The sequence below is a fragment of the Castanea sativa genome, chromosome 9 (genome assembly GCF_040712315.1).
Source record: "Castanea sativa cultivar Marrone di Chiusa Pesio chromosome 9, ASM4071231v1".
Classification (NCBI taxonomy): Eukaryota; Viridiplantae; Streptophyta; class Magnoliopsida; order Fagales; family Fagaceae; genus Castanea; species Castanea sativa.
This window is the reverse complement of record NC_134021.1, coordinates 12,058,738-12,075,108: the sequence shown is the minus strand read 5'-3', so window position 1 is coordinate 12,075,108 and position 16,371 is coordinate 12,058,738. Positions and strand designations below refer to the sequence as shown.

General features: G+C 34.5%; 2 protein-coding genes across 2 annotated transcripts; both read left to right on the top strand.

Annotated features, from left to right (window-relative positions):
- Positions 1–2,101: 2,101 nt before the first annotated feature.
- LOC142609964 (uncharacterized) lies at positions 2,102–10,963 on the top strand. The gene is made up of 13 exons (XM_075781688.1): positions 2,102–2,413; positions 2,512–2,585; positions 2,692–2,763; positions 2,876–2,904; positions 4,898–4,948; positions 5,353–5,403; positions 6,358–6,417; positions 6,527–6,609; positions 7,219–7,366; positions 7,715–7,765; positions 8,820–8,924; positions 9,806–9,950; positions 10,836–10,963. Exons 1-12 carry the CDS (start codon positions 2,346–2,348, stop codon positions 9,947–9,949), a joined length of 936 nt encoding a protein of 311 aa, XP_075637803.1. The 5' UTR covers positions 2,102–2,345; the 3' UTR covers position 9,950; positions 10,836–10,963.
- LOC142609965 (uncharacterized) lies at positions 10,836–13,843 on the top strand. Its single transcript, XM_075781689.1, has 2 exons — positions 10,836–10,966; positions 13,003–13,843. The coding sequence occupies exon 2, from the start codon at positions 13,012–13,014 to the stop codon at positions 13,546–13,548; it is 537 nt and encodes a 178-aa protein (XP_075637804.1). The 5' UTR covers positions 10,836–10,966; positions 13,003–13,011; the 3' UTR covers positions 13,549–13,843.
- Positions 13,844–16,371: the final 2,528 nt, after the last annotated feature.

Here is a 16,371-nt window from a genome sequence, read left to right as displayed (position 1 = left end):
TCTAACCACAATATTATATGAATGTATATGGTCAGGTTTATAAGATATAATATATATGCATATGTTCTTAACTCATTTACTTACAATTTGTATATACATTATTTACACTATTTTGATGCTTTGTGGGAATTCAGAATATTGATAAAATGAATGTGCAAGTGGGTGATTTGTATATGGACACATTAATAAATGTTTGTGGTAGACTGGACATGGGTGGAATCAATGACACATTATTGTTTAATAATTTGTTCTTTGATGGAAATTGGTATAAGTGAGGGTCTATTAAATTTGATTATTTTGCTTAAATAAGGTTTGGTAAGGCTATGTCTGACCACAATATTATATGGACGTACACAGTCAGGTTAGTAAGATAATATATATATATATATATATATTCTTAACTCATTTACTTACAATTTGTATACATACTATTTACACTATTTTGATTCTTTGTGGGAATTCAAAATATTGATAAAATAGATGTAATGGCAAGTGAGTGATTTATATATGGACACATTAATAAATGTGTGTGGTGGATTGGACATGGGTGGAATCAAATGTACATTATTGTTTAACAATTGGCATTTGATAGAAATTGATATAAGTGAGGGTCTATTAAATTTGATCATTTTGCTTAAATAAAGTTAGTTTAAAACATTTTTTTTATTTACTTTATTGTAAATAAAGTTTTGTATATGATGATTCTAACATGTTAAACCTCACTTCAGGTTTGTTTGTTTTTGTATTTTTAAGATGCACAGTTTATCTTCAATTAATAGATTATGGATTATATTATATTACAAAATAATTATATATTTTCACCTATCGCGTGAATTTGCGACTAATTTTTTTATAATAGGCAAAAATACCATTTTGATCATTATATTTTAAAGTCACAATTAATTTGGTCTTTACATTTTAGTAGCGGTCAATTTAGTCTATATTATTTTCAATTTACAATTAATTTAATCCTACTATTTACTCGCTAAGAAAACCACATCAGCAATCGCAGAGAAACAAAAACAAAAAAAATTTGAAAAGATGAGTTTTTAAAAAAAATCCCCCAGATTATTTTCTTAATGTTTCAGGTTAGCTCAACAGGCATTTTCTATTCTTGTTTTGACAATGAGGAGTTGCAGTTGCAGGGAATGAATTGAAGAAGTAGAAGGAGGATGTCATGGTCATTGTGTTTTGGATTGAAGCCTGAACTTGGGAGTGGAGGTGTTTATTGAGGTGGTATTTGGAAAGTGATACTAGCAAGCAACGTGGCTTATGCTGTTTGAATTTTTCTGAAAACCAATTAGTTTATGCAAATTCCATTCTTCGGTACCTCAACTAAAGCGTTCTCTCTCTTTTAGATATGGGTTTGTACTTGCCCAGATCTGGGTTCAAGCTCCACCACCCAGATTGACATGCACTCGCTGGATTTGATGGTGTTGTTGCCTGCTGGAGTTTGCGGAGAATTTTATTTTGTTTGTGCGTGGGTTGCTATGTTTGGCTACCAAGAAACTCTAAGAAAATCCGGGAATATTATTTTTTATTTTTTAACTCTTCCTTTTAAATTTTTTGTTTTGTTTTTCTAATATGAATTTTTTTATTCTTCAAATTGTTAATGTGGTTTGTAGATATAAATTAAGTATTTTTTTTATTATTTTATTAGCTACGTGTGTGTCAATTCTTTACCTAAATTGCCACCTAAATTGCCACATAAATATTTTTCGTTAATTAGTCAATAAAAAGGACTAAATTGGCAATAAATTAAAATGGACTGTCACCCCAAAATATAAAAACTAAAATAGTATTTTTACCTTTATAATATCATCATCATCACAAAAAATATCATCATCAAAACAAAAAAAAGACTGCCAACAAGTGTACATCAATGACTATTTATTGAGGCATGCTCCATGAGCAATACTCTCTTCTTACACGAGGGATGGTGGGCTCTATGACGAGACCCATGCATGAGGCCCACCCAAGGGAAGGAGCATTGCTGCCGGAGCATGCAAGTTTTTTCCCATTTATTGAGAGAACAATCTACACAAGACAAAGTAATACTCCACCTTGCATATTTTTTCTACATTCTACAGTCTACTACGGCCCCTCGGTCTCACCGCCATGTGCCAGTGCCAAGTCTACCACCGTGGTCTATCATATATATTAATATAATTCTATATAAAACGCAGACTCTGTTCTTTCTTGAATTTGTTGTGGCCATTTTTTGTTGACTTGACCTGTTCTCTTTATTATATATTAACGCTTGGGATTTGTACTTTTGTATAATGCCTCAGAAGTCAGAACTCAGTAGGAGCTAAGCTATACACCAAAAGTGTTCAAGCAACGAAATGGGTCGAAACCAATTCGATTTCAAAGCTAAAAGGACTGCTCATTTTCGATCATGCAACGTGTCCAGGTATATATTATAGGGTCACATATGATATATTGTTGTCCGTGCAGTTTTAATAGTTATTATTTATATTAATGTCTTTTTCTTTTTTTTGGTTTGGTTAGTTACACCACTGAATTGCTGGAGATTCATGCTGATGATCCTAAAATGCATGTTTTGTTTATCCCTGGAAATCCAGGCAAGTTTGGTTTTATACTTTGTTGTATGTATATGTATGTGTGTGTTTTGTTGATTTAGTTTTGAGAACTAGGAATTAGGGGCTGTTTGTTTATTTGTTACTGCAGGTGTTGTTGCATTTTATAAGGACTTTGTGGAATCACTGTACGAGTTTCTCGAAGGCCATGTATCTGTAACAGGCAAGACTTGGTTGCTTCCTTGTTCTTGTTAATTTAATTTTCTACTGTTAAGCTATATTTTGTGAGCTAACTGATTGCACTTTTTTTTTTTGGTGGGTGTGTTAATCACCAGCTATTGGGCACACTTCTCACACGAAAAAGGTACTTGCACTTGGCTAATATATAAAATTAAGCAATGGCGGTTTTTAATTTTTTGCATTATCATTTGCTTCTGGACCCTTCATTTGCTGATATGCTATATTCAGTATTCAGTTGACCTCTTAGTTCTTATACTTGTTTGTTACTCAACATAGGCTTTGAACTAAATATATAATCATGGATTCCGAGCCTTACTGTTTTCAGAAAGTGTGACAATACAATAATATGTTAAAATTCTTAATTTCTCCTATAAATATGCAAAACTTCAACTTCTTATGCTCATCTCCTTATGTTTTATATTGATTCTTCTGCTTTCTCTTACTGATATGACTCATGCCTTTGCTAATACAGTGAAGTATTACTATATTCTGTAGATAGTAAAGAATCATTCACACCTATCTTGACTTAAGATATCCTAACGCTAATAAAAGATACAGTAATTGGTGATATGCATAGAGTTAGAAATTAGACAATGCCCAAGGTAGTGGTCCATGTTCTTTCTTAAATTTCTGAATTACAGTTTTTTTTTAAAATTTTTTTTCCCTTAAAGCAATTCTGGAAGTTTAGTAGTATGTAATTGTAAATAGTCACATGATTGAGTAAAAATGCCTCTATGACTGGACCATCAGCACTCCTTTGTCCCATGGAATGCATAGGAAGTCATGACATGAGAATACAAATTTTGTATAATTATTTAATCTTGAAATAAATTCTCTCTCTCTCTCTCTCTCTCTCTCTCTCACACACACACACACACACACACACACACACACACACGGTGGCAAAGCCTAACATTTTAGTTGTGGCTGTTTTGCAATACTTCTTAGATGATAGATATCATAAAATTGTGTAATGCATATGTTAATGAAAATTAAAATAGGGACCAAATGTTATCTTTAGAAAAGATATGTTTATTTCAATTTGTTTTGATGTATTCATATAGAATATGATGAGACAAAAAAGTATTGAAGGCGATACTTGATAGCAATAATTAAATATGAAGAAATAATTCTGTTAATTTTTTTTCGTAGTGTACCTAATTGCTGGTTAGATACTTCTATATGTGCAGTAGTTAAAGGAAAGACTATTATCTGTTCATTTAGTTTAAGAGTATATGAAGAGATGCATAAAACACATTGAAACCCATTATGAAATATTTTATTGAAAATATTATATATATGACATTGTATCCACTTAATTGTGGACTTCAGCCCTTTGTAATACATGTGGAGAATGAAGGGAATAATAGAATAAAATTAGTTTGGATTGGAGGACTGTACCGTTATTTATTTTGACACAACAACTGGGGAATGGAGGTATGCCAGGATGGCCCCCCAGTCTCCACATGGCTTTGCCACTGAACATACACAATAATACTATGATACTGGTTTGTATGGTTATGTTTACATTTATACTAAATACCCTTCTCATGAAATCTAAAGCAATGGATGGCAGTCAGAGTTTGTGTGTTAAAACTTAAAAGTTAAAACCAACTCAAGCTATCTTAGAACTTCTGGCTATGTGTAAGTCATGCTGAGTTGTGAATTAGTGAGCCAAGCCACCCAAATGAGTTTGTATATGCTTTTGATGTGAAGTCCTATAAAATTTTTACTACAAAATGTTCTTTGGCATTAACTTTCTTTGGAAGATTTAATGGGTCCAAGGAACCACTTGATCATGGAAATTTATCCTTTGGCCTCTACTTATATCACATGTGTGGTAGATGATACTTAGAAATGATGCCCATCCTTTCTGTGCCTTTTTTATTTTATCTTTCTTTTCTTTCCCTCCAGATATTAATGATTATTTTTTATGTCCTTGCATTTTCTAGCCACCCTTTGGCAATGCTTTTGATGATCTATATGTTCACTTCAATAATTTTTATAGCTTTATTTGTTTTGTTAGAGGATCTTTGCAACACAAATTGTTTATATCTGTTTCTTTTCATTAATTGCTACAATTTGTACGATTATGATAAAAGTTCTTTCCTTGCTAGAACTGGGACCATGGACGGTTGTTCTCATTAGAAGAACAAATAGACCATAAGGTAACTTTCTGCTCAATTTGTTTAGGAAAGTTGTTGGCCCGGTAAAAGTGACAGGTGTTCTGTTAGGATTTGTGAATTTATAAGCAAATGTACATTTTGTACCATACAGATGAAGAATCATATTGAAATCATAGCATTTATGAAATTCTTGGAAACTTGTTGATTTATCTATGTGAGTGTGAACAATGCACATAATTGGTGACAGAATTTAGGCACATTCCAGTTACTGAAATTTCCCCTGGAAATGTAATTAAGTCAGGTCTGTTGTACCATCAAGATTCTTTTCTTCTAGAAACCCAACTTTGACATCCAGATTGAACTTTATGTTTTCCCTCTATTGTCTGTTAAGAACACTTCAGCTACTGCATTAGCTATAATTTGCTCACAGTCTCATGTTTTTGCAGATGGATTTCATCAAGCAGGAGCTAGAAAACATTGAAGTTCCTATAATACTGGTAAGTTCATTTTTTTCTAATTATGTTTTATACTTTCAATATGATGCTGGCCTTTTGAAAGTGCCTTTTATGGAAAGGGCTTCAAAATGAATGTTCATTCAATATCTCATTAGAATCATAAATTGAATGCTTATGAGTGACACTGTATGACTTACACTTCTTGTTTTTTACTAACTAGACAGACTTACTTTAGCCCATCAATGACATAATTTCCATTTATGTCTTTGTTAGTAAGAGGTAGGGCCTTGGGTGGAAAAAAAAATTGAAAAAAGAAAAAAGAAAATTTAATATACAGATTTTGGATGCTTACATCTGAAGGTGTTTCAGAAAACTGTAAGTTTGACTCTTGTTAAAACTAGTATCTAGCCTCTAGCCACTTTTGTGTATGCATGCCTGTCTGCCATTTTTGTGCACTTGTTGCTCTTCCATTCATTAAGTTTGAGGCTAGGAATGATTTTCTTTTCAACATATGCTGTGTTCCCAAATATTCTCAACAAACATGTTAGAAATGTGGTGGAAAGCCCTTTATTTCTATGATTTGCAATTATGGGGTTCTTCATATTGTGTTTTTCCCAGACTTAAAAATAGAAAATAAAAAATTAAAGTGTTTCTCCTGTCAGAAGAGTCTGGACATTGATAAAAATTCACTTTCCAAGTATTGTATTATTGCCTTCCTTTGTTGGATGATTGGGTAGTGGAAACAGTCAACCAATTCCAGTTCTGGACTATCTTTACATAATGTTTTTGCTTTGTGTCCCTTTCATTTTCATGCAGTGATCTCTTTTATTGCTGAGATCAGTCAATCTCCTTTGACCTGGAGAAAATTATTAAATCATTTGGGTTATTTGATGTGATCCTAGATGTGATCCCAATAAAGCACATAATATTCTGGAAGTTGATTTCTGGTTTTGTCCCTGAAATTCTTAGTAGCTGACATGTAATTTCTCTGTGAAGGTTGGGCATTCTATTGGTTCATATATGGCTATTGATATATTTAGGAGATCCTTGGAGAAGGTGATGACAACTTTCCCCAAAATTAAATTTGTTCAGTAGCATCATGCTACCTTCTCATGTTCTTCTCACTTTAAAGATCCTTTTCATTTACATTTCTGTTGGTTTATAGGTGACATATTGCATTGGACTATATCCCTTTTTGGAAATAAACTCAGAATCAACAATGCAACCTATTATTCGGAAGATCGCAGCGTAAAATTCTTTGTTTTGAGTAACATTATAAGGTGTCTTGTATTTGCCTTTTTACTTGAGGACTTATGGACCTCAGTTATATGTTTGGAGAAGTGTTGGGCCTAGATGAGCTTGATTGCATTTTGATTTGGAGTTGGCAGGTGGGAAGGGAAATGAAATTGATAGGTTGAGCATTCTAATCGTTATTGAGTTTGATCTTTCTCACTGAGGACATAGGAAACTTGTAGAACTGCATAAATTCTTATGCTGTGTGTGCGCGCACGCGCCTGTTGATTTATTTTTCTTTACTGTTTTCTGGTTAAAATCCACGAGTTATCACACAATATTATTCCCTATTCTCTTTATATGTGCATAGATGCTAGGGGTGTCAACGGACCAGGTGTACTTGCTGTACTAACCTGGTGCTGCCTAAACATAATTGGACTAGAGCCAAGGGCGAATGGTAGATGTATTTCAATTGGTTCTTTTGTAATGAGAATGGATCATTAAAACAGCACTTGCAAATGAGCCTTTAGTCATATAAATTTGATTTAATTGGTTCTGTTACACTTTTGACAATCTTACATTAAAGCACTTGTAGGTGCTAATGGTACTTGTTTTTGAGTTCAGGTCACAAGTTTTAAGTGTTGCAATTAGTCTTGTAATAGCATCGTTGAAATTTTTACCAAGCTGGGCTTTGAGGTTGATTGTGACAAACTCTCTGGGGAAGTCATGGTCAGCTGCTGCACTTGAGGCTACTTGCTCACACTTGGTTCAGGTGAAGTTTTATCCATGAATCCGACACGGATTTGGCTTCATAAGTTGTAAATAAACTTTCAAGAAAGCAGTAAAAGCCAATTTGAGTGTTTAATTTTTCCTTTCTGCCTTATCTATTTCTGTATTATGATGTATTGTCAAATGGACATTCTTCTACTATTTCCGGAAAACTTTAGCTTCTTTATAAACAATAATCAGTCTGCATATGTTGTTCATGTGTGCACTACATTGGTGACTCAATTAGTTGAGATTAAATCTTAAGTCAGTTTCAGTTTATTTTGAGTCCGTGGGTAGTTATGTGTTTTGATTTTTGAATTTCCCAACTAACTTCTAGCTTATTTATGTACAGTACCATACTATCCGGAATTCACTCTTTATGACAATGACAGAGTTCCAAAAGGTAAAATTTTTTTTTTAAAAGAAAAAATATACTGTCAGAATTTGTCACCAATTCTTCTGAGATCCCGTAGTTACAAATTTACAACAATCAAACATAATGTATTTCTTCCAATATTTGTAATTGATATGCTACCCTGCCATAGCCTAGCTGAGCACTTCAAGTCATCACATGTGGTTCTTTAAATATATCATTATTTTTAACCTGCTATATAAAGCTATACCCACCTTCTAATTCTTAAATCTCTTCTTCCATTAGTAGTCCTCCTTTTCCCCAAAAACTGCTAATAACTTCACATGCTTTTACAGTAATTGTGTAAAAGCAGTTCTAACTTCTATTTCAGGATTGCATGCTTCAAAATCTGGTTGCCCCAGCAACCAGCATATACAGTTTGAGAATTATGTTTTTACATGTAGCAAGTGCACCCTTAAAGTAGTTAATAACCTCTTGTGTGATTGCCTCACATTATGTTACATTCAATTGGATGCATTCCTCTATACATTGAATAGGGAATTTGGACCTAGTGTATGCTGATAGGTAATAACTACTAACCTTGACTCCACGTGATCATTTGAGTAATATATTTTTTGTTTCCCTTTTATTTGGGGCCCTGTGCGCCCTGAGAGGGGGATTTTGTGTAAAAACTGCATGCAACTTTCTTCTCACATGAGGACCCCACAAGTGTGGGACCCACTTATGTGAGAGATATGTTGCATACAACTATTACACATAATATCACCTCCTGCAAAGGGGGGAAAGAGGGGGGGGGGGGTGGGTTAGTAGAAAGTTACACTCTAGGACTCAAACCTAGGAAGAATATGAATTTTCTTACATATTGCTTAAATTGGTCATGTGTGCATGTGAGACTTTATATTTCCCTGAAAGTGATGGAACATATTCCTTACATTATAATTTATTTTTAATCTGCTTGTTAAAACTAAGTTAATGTGCATACATTGCTCTTACTTCAACAAAAGATTAGATTGCTGCATTGCTCATATAGGAGTACTAAACTATATTCACAAACTTGTGCTGACTGAATGCATTTTATGGTTAGCTTACAGAAACACCAGACTGGACATTTATGAGAGAAAATCGGGAGAAACTTGCATTTTTGTTTGGTGTTAATGATCACTGGGCTCCACTTCAAATGTTTGAAGAGGTGTGTATTGGATTTCAAGTGTTACATATAAACATGTATATGAAAGGGTTTATTGTTTTCTTGAATAGAGTCAAAGGAATATTGTGCTAAGTATGTGCAATGTTTGTATGGGAAACGCATTTGTTTGAATTCGTATCTTGGAATACATGCTCAACCATGACCCTTGAAATATTGCCTATCCCCCCCCCCTCCTCTTCTTTTCTTTCTCCTTCCCCACAAGACCTTTGGGTAAATCCTCAGGCACTCCTCATTGCTTCAAATTCATGCTTAAATTGTCCCTAATATTTGAGACAATACTTGACCCCTCAAATTTCAAAGGTGGCTTAAACATTCTATAGTTTAATTATTCATAAAGCATATAATGTTGGAAAGAGGGGTTTTATAATATATATAAGATAATTAAACATGTCGGCATAGTAGTTACTTTTGAAACTTAAGGAGTAAAACATTTATTCTCTTTGTTTGGTGTTTATTTTTACTTCAATGATACATGTCCATGATGCTAATGGCAATAATCTATAAATGAAAATCACTTTTATTTGAGAATAGAGTTGGTTATTTGTGTCAGACAAATAGGTGCTTGATAAGTTATGTGGCTTAACTGAGGCCGCTCTCAAGTAGGCCTGCAATTCAACAAGAATCCTTAATAACATATGATGGTATATCATTATTAATGTTGCTAATATTAACATATTTAAAGAGTGAAATGATTTTGGTGAAGAATTCCACTGCAATACTTATGGTAATGATGACAACTACAATCATTTTGAATATGCTTCATGATGCCGAACTTGTCTGGAGTTTTATATTTTTTCCCATAGCTTTGGAATTCTTCATCTTGACTCTATGTGCTTATTTTATACCCATCTTTTCACTCGCAGATTTCCAATCAGGTCCCAGGCATTGCTTTATCAACTGAAAGCAACCATGCTCATATATTCTCATGCACTGAGGCTGGTTCATCATTTGTTGCAAAGTTTGTAGCAAGCTTGATCAAGAATCAATTATTGTGTTCAGGGCACTGAGGTCAGACTCCTTTCTTGCTACCTTTTTGGATTTTAATAGTTTTTTGTATATACTATTGATCATCCCATTATGTTTAAATGTCAATTGGAATGATTTAAATTTTATTTTGTAGCATTATACCAACTCTGTTTTCTTTACCATATTTAAAAGATCCTTCATTTTACTTTTGATTAGTTTGCAATGCAGTGATATTACTGAACACAAATAGTTAATCTGCAACTGCCATTAATTACTGAACACAAATAAGTCCTTTGAAATATTGGTATCTAAATACTCTACTAGCATGCTTATCATAAAAGCTGGAATAAACTTTAAATGGTAACCATGATTTTATTATCTTACACCAAAACCAAGACCTTTCCCAACCCAGCCATCATTTTCTATGTCAAGACACACAGTAGAATTAATGATTGTGGGGGAAGTTTATGATTTAATCAAAAGACTTCAGTAAGATTTTCTATTTGTAATAGAAGCAACAAATGTAATTGAGCTGTTCTTTTGCAAAATCATTTTACTGCCCCTGGAACAGAAAATCACCGCCCAAATGCCATTGAGTGTCTCATGGAGAGTCAAACATGATGAGATGTGCACAACATCACACTGGTGATGGCGTATTGATCTTGTTTCATGCCTATGTAACTCCTTTTTCAATATGCATTACTTCATGAAGTCATAGCTTGTCATTTTTCCTAGTGTAGAGAAGGCAATTTGTCTGTTTGGTTAGGAAAGTCAAATAGATAGTTTGGTGTTGATTTCATTGTTATGGTGGACAATCAGATCCATCATTATTGAAATTAAATACTATTATTGTTCTCATTGTTGGTGATAATGTTGCTGTCTAATACAGAGCCATTCCACTAATAGTATCCTTAATTCTTTACACAGGAAAATCAAAACCTGCTAGTAGAACTACAGTATCATTGACAGAAGATTGGCTTCCTCTGGCTTGTATCGACCCTTTTGACTCTTTGATCTCTGGACCAGCACCTTGACCGCATATAATTATACTTATAGGTGTAAGTTCCCTGCTACAAGACCAACAATTAAAGACATAGAACATAATTGATGTAATGTGCTTACTTGGAATGTGGATGCTACCGATGTCATCATGTAACTTTAGGCAAAGTTTAATGTAAATAGTAAATAACCATTGGATCACTTGCAAATTCTTGTTCTCCTATTGCAGGAAGATGAAAATTGTGTTGGTCAAACCGAAAGGTATGTGTGCATGTGTTGTAGAGAGAGAGAGAGAGAGAGATTATTAGAAAATGCACATAAGCATGCATGATAAGTCTATTGTTTAACCCCATCATTCACAGCTACAAAATTTAACTAGCCGCTAAATAGATAAAGATAAGAATAGGACTTTTCTTTTTTAGGGGGAAAGTTAGGACTCAAAATGTTCCATGGATTAGTTGCCCCAGAGCTCACACGAAGGTGATCTGAATTTCTTTCTTTGTTGGAGATTCATGTCATGAAATTATTTCTAAATTGACCACACTCCTCAGCCACCACAGTTAAAAGATAGAGATTAGATAAGCTACGTTTACTAGCATTAAATTTTGGGAAAGGAAAAGGAGTTGTGTAGGATAAAATCTCTTCATATAAAACCCTGTTCTTCTTGTAACAAAATTTTGAGCACAAATTAATATTAGCTACTGTTGTCATTGCATTGGCACATATTGTGTAAGGTCTATTAGTTGCATGTTCTGGTTATGCAAGTGGCATTTGCACATGACTTGTGTAATTCCTCTTTCTGGATGGATTTTCAAGTTACTGTCTTACTGAGCAGCCTGCTAACAACTACTATTTCTTAGTGATGAAGTTAGAGAAAGGATCCCCTTCAATTGAACCCTCTAATTTTCTTCCATTTTTGGCCGGATGTGCAACACGTGACATTTATTTGAATTTTAAATGCCGCATGTCTTGCATCATCTAAATTGGAGAGAATTGGAGGATCCAATGAGAGTTGACCTTATCTTATGAAGCTATCTAGGCCGTCCACTTATTACTTTTAGCGAAGGTAAGTTAACTTGTTGCATTTATAATAAATACAATCAAATATGAATGTGTTTATTTTACCATGTAAGTTGTAGCAAGCCTTACCATGACCAGAAGAGGGGACCAAAACAAAAATAAAACCCAAGATTGGCAAGACATGCAATGGCTCAGATAGACTTGCAATCATATTGCCTAACAACCAATGTCCAAAAAAAGGTCTATATTAGAAGCATTAAAACAAAAAACATTTCCAAACAGGTCCTCAGGATAGGCACAACAATCTCCCATTTTGTTTGCTCCTTTCACATTTTTTTCAAGTCCTTGAGTTAACTAAGGAGACTAGTGCTTCGACTCTCTTTTTTTTTACGATAACGACAAGCGCTTAAGCTAACCCAAGGATCATTTAAGAGGTATTGATTAGAGTTTGTCAGTATGTATTGTAGGATATACTTATATGGGCTGGTCACATAGGCTTTTGCAATCTAGGTAGCCCCAATGAAATCGATCTGGACCGTTGGCATCAAATAACAAAGTGGCTTAATTTTTTTCCCTTTTTTCTTTTTTGGATCCCTAGATCATTCTCACTGTCAAGCCAGTTTCCTAATTCTACATTCTAAAAAATTCCTAGGTTTTCTTAATCATGTTTCACATACAAGTGGATTATCTTATAAGTTATAATCTATGAACTTTGTCCACACTGAAACCATATTCTATTATATTAATTCCTAGATATTCATCAAAAAATATTCCTAGATAGACTCTGAATCTCATACCAAGATATGACAGTCAAACAAGGATAAATCTTTAAAAAAAAACAAATTTTCTCGTCAAAACATGCGGTTATGATCATGTTGTCATTAGCTGAAAAATAACAGACCAGTCACTATATCATACGAGGGACCCCACCTGAGCTCACATGTAGAATTTATAGAGCACTAAATCAAATGCCTCATCTCACAAGTCACTCACTCACTTCCTTAAGTCACACTTTACAGAGAAACTCTCGCTCTCTCTCTCTCAGACTCTCACTTGCTCTATCCTTTCTCTCTAGATAGCTGCAATGCCTACCAGCAAAAGAAAGATCCTCATCAACAAAGTTTCAGTCAACATAGGGTGTAGCTGCAGAAAATCAAAGCTATGTCACATATTCAATCCAAAGCCAAAACCCAAAACCCCCACATACCAAAAGCACAAAAACTACCCCTCTTCTTCTTCTTCAAGCTCATGGGACAAAGATAACACAAACACAAACACAAACACAGTGTCTCCAAGCGTTGACTACTCAGAGAATGATGATATAAAGGGCTCAAGGACAGTCAGAGGGTTTGGCAAAATAGATGGCGAGAGTGTTGCGGTTGAGAAAGAATCAGATGACCCATATTTGGATTTTCGACAGTCAATGCTCCAAATGATATTGGAGAATGAAATATACTCCAAAGAAGACCTTAGGGAGCTTCTGACTTGTTTTTTGCAGCTGAACTCGCCGTACCACCATGGAATTATTGTTAGAGCTTTCACTGAGATATGGAATGGAGTGTTTTCTGTGAGGTCTAGCTCTCCTAAGCTTTACTTTGGATGCAAGTCACGTGAGATTTAGGTGATGATGATGACGATGATGATGATGATCACTTGGACATTGATGGTGTTTCATGCATATGCGCGTGGCTTTGTGTCAACTTTGTATTTAATGCTGCACTCTTGTAATGTCCAATTGTCCATGTATCATGTATCATTATAATTATCATGTATCTTTGCAAGATGTGCAAAAACTAGGATATGAATCAAATAAATAGAAAAAAAAAAATGTAGAACTAAGTTCTAAGTTCTAACATCTCTTTTTCTTGTTCTTTTGGTTGGTGTTTATGTATGTCTTTCTAAGTGGAATTTGTTTATTGATGTTCTTTTGTTGGTGTTCTAAATTTCTATTGTCCTTAAAAGACACATTACCTTTTTTTTATGTCAATGGACCATGTTGAAAAGCATGCAGAGTGAGAAGAAGCGTTGTATGTAATAAGCGTAAAAGTGTATTTGATGTCTTTAATTTCTTAAGTTAATGAGTGGCAATTTCTTTCACAATTTTTTGTTACTAAAGCAACAAATTATGTCAGGAGTCTTAGAGTCTTATATTTTTGAATTGATATATTTCCAGAAAGTTCTTGAAAGTTAGGTCTAGAAAAAAATAGTTAACAGTATATTATAATTAGGATCATACTAACGGGTGTCTTAATAATCTATTTAAAAAAAGTTTGTCTTAATAATTTATTTAAAAAAAGTTTTGACACTATTTCTATGGGAAAAGAAAAAAACTGTTAAAACATTAATTGGTTTTTTTTTTCTTTTAAAATTTTTCTTTAATTGGATTATTAACTATTGTGTTAACTCATTTATTAGCATTTTTCTTATAATTATTCTCAAAAAAAGTTATAAATTATAATTAATGCAATATTATTTTTATATAAGAAATGTTAACTGATGTTCTTAGGATAATGATTAATAATCTATTTAATAAAAAAAATTATTAAAAAAAAAATAATATTTTGATAATTTTTTTTATTTTTTATAAAGTTAATGTAAGGACACAATTCAAGTTCCCAAACTACGACTGGGAGAAAAATGGGCTTGAAAGACCTTTCTTTACAATGAATTTGTAGAGGATGGGCTTGTAATTTAGATTTCAAGGATGGTTTAGACAATTACAAAAAGAACGGGCTTTGGGCCCAATAGAACTAGACAAAAAATGTTAATCGTTTGCAAAGAGTAAGATCGAGAAATCGTCCCTGGATTGTGTCCGAGGATGGTTTCGAATGATATTTCTCAAGTTTGGATACAAGTGTTGATTATCATTTACTATTGGCTCTATCTCTTTTACTCGAAAAGTCCCCCTTCTTCGTATGCCTTTCCTCCTATTTATATCCTTTCCTTTCCCTTCATCACCTTCCACTTTTCATTGCAGATCCCCCTTTTTGGATACTTGTCCCATCCATTCTTCCCTAAAGCCCGCCGGGATTAGGGACCAAGTTCCAAGCTCGATGTTCGTGTCCCATCCTTCCATCTATACACAGTGTATCAATTTACGAGCTTTTAATGTATGGGCGGTGGTAGCAGCTTTATTTTTAGACATTCCACCGTTCTTTCTCTCGCCCTCCACGTATACCGTGCATCCCCATAATTGTAGGACTCATTATAATATAACCCAGGGATACCAAACTTCTCTTTCTATGTCCTCGGCCTTGAAATCCGAGGACAAATCTACTCCTGGACGTGTTTGGATATGTAAATAGTCCACGACCATTTTGATGTCTTCGTGATTTTGGGTTTCCAAACCAAAATACTTCGTTGGGCCATCCTTCATATGCTATCGGGCCCAATACCCCTACAATAGCCCCTCGAGTTTCTTTATTTTTTCACCTCGGGAGAAAAATAGAATCTCGACTTAAAAAGACCTGTTACCCCGTACTTTTGGCAACATTGTTGACAAGAGATAACTTCGAATCACCCATCGCGTGTTCCCAATGCTTCGGTATGCGAAACGCCCCCGAATTGATTGTTGGCGCTTCTATGTCCCCCACGTTTCATTAATATGACACATATCCAACGGTCGAGAGCGATTCTTGGGTTGAGGCGGGAATTCGCCCGCTTTAAAACATCTTCTCGACATATAAATACTAATTTTCTTCAAAATTCTTCACACTACGTAAACCTCATAACGTACCTGCCACACTTTTCATCTCCCCGTACTCTCTTGTCTATCAAGTACCCCGTCCGAGGTGACCGTGCTTTCTTCCTTTTTAAAAGCAAGTTCTTCAATACTCGCCCTCCTTATCGCCTTTTTTGTTTCTTTTGTTTCTTTTCTTTCCCATCTTCTCTTTTTCACCGTGTCTTTCATCCTTCGCATAGTTATTTTTTCTCCACACCCCGCCTTTTTTCAAAAAGAATGGGTAGATTTGCGTCCTCGGTGGATTCAAACGAAAAAATAGAACAAGCTTTAAGGTTAAGTACAAAATTCCCTCGGATGTATCCATTAGGTACCGTAACGAGGAAGAGTTTTATACAAAAAGAAAAACTAGGGAAGTTGTAATCCCGATGATTGCGTTCATCGAAGGGAATGAAAATCCCCATGGAACTCGTGACTAGGGATTATCTTAGGGCTTTTAGGTTGGCTCCCACCCAAAGGTGCCCCAAATGTCTTTAGGATCTTAGGTTCCATACGCTTTAAATGAGAAGATGAACCTAGGGCTCACTCACCACGACGTGAACTCGGGTTTATAACCTCCATCACCTAAGCAAAAAAGATGAATATTACCTAAAGTCTAGACACCCGAAGTCGCTAATTCAATGTCTGCTCGAATCAAATAAGGCCTAAAAATGACTTCCCGATCATATCGTCAGAAATTGGCACGACGGCCTCCCCGTCCGACAA

Bases quoted from the DNA above. Each gene is read 5' to 3' on its own strand.
- LOC142609964 (XM_075781688.1), top strand. From the start codon at position 2,346: ATGGGTCGAAACCAATTCGATTTCAAAGCTAAAAGGACTGCTCATTTT. The intron at 4,949-5,352 runs GTAACTTTCTGC...ATGTTTTTGCAG, and splicing joins AAGAACAAATAGACCATAAG to ATGGATTTCATCAAGCAGGA. The intron at 6,418-6,526 runs GTGATGACAACT...GTTGGTTTATAG, and splicing joins TTAGGAGATCCTTGGAGAAG to GTGACATATTGCATTGGACT.
- LOC142609965 (XM_075781689.1), top strand. From the start codon at position 13,012: ATGCCTACCAGCAAAAGAAAGATCCTCATCAACAAAGTTTCAGTCAAC.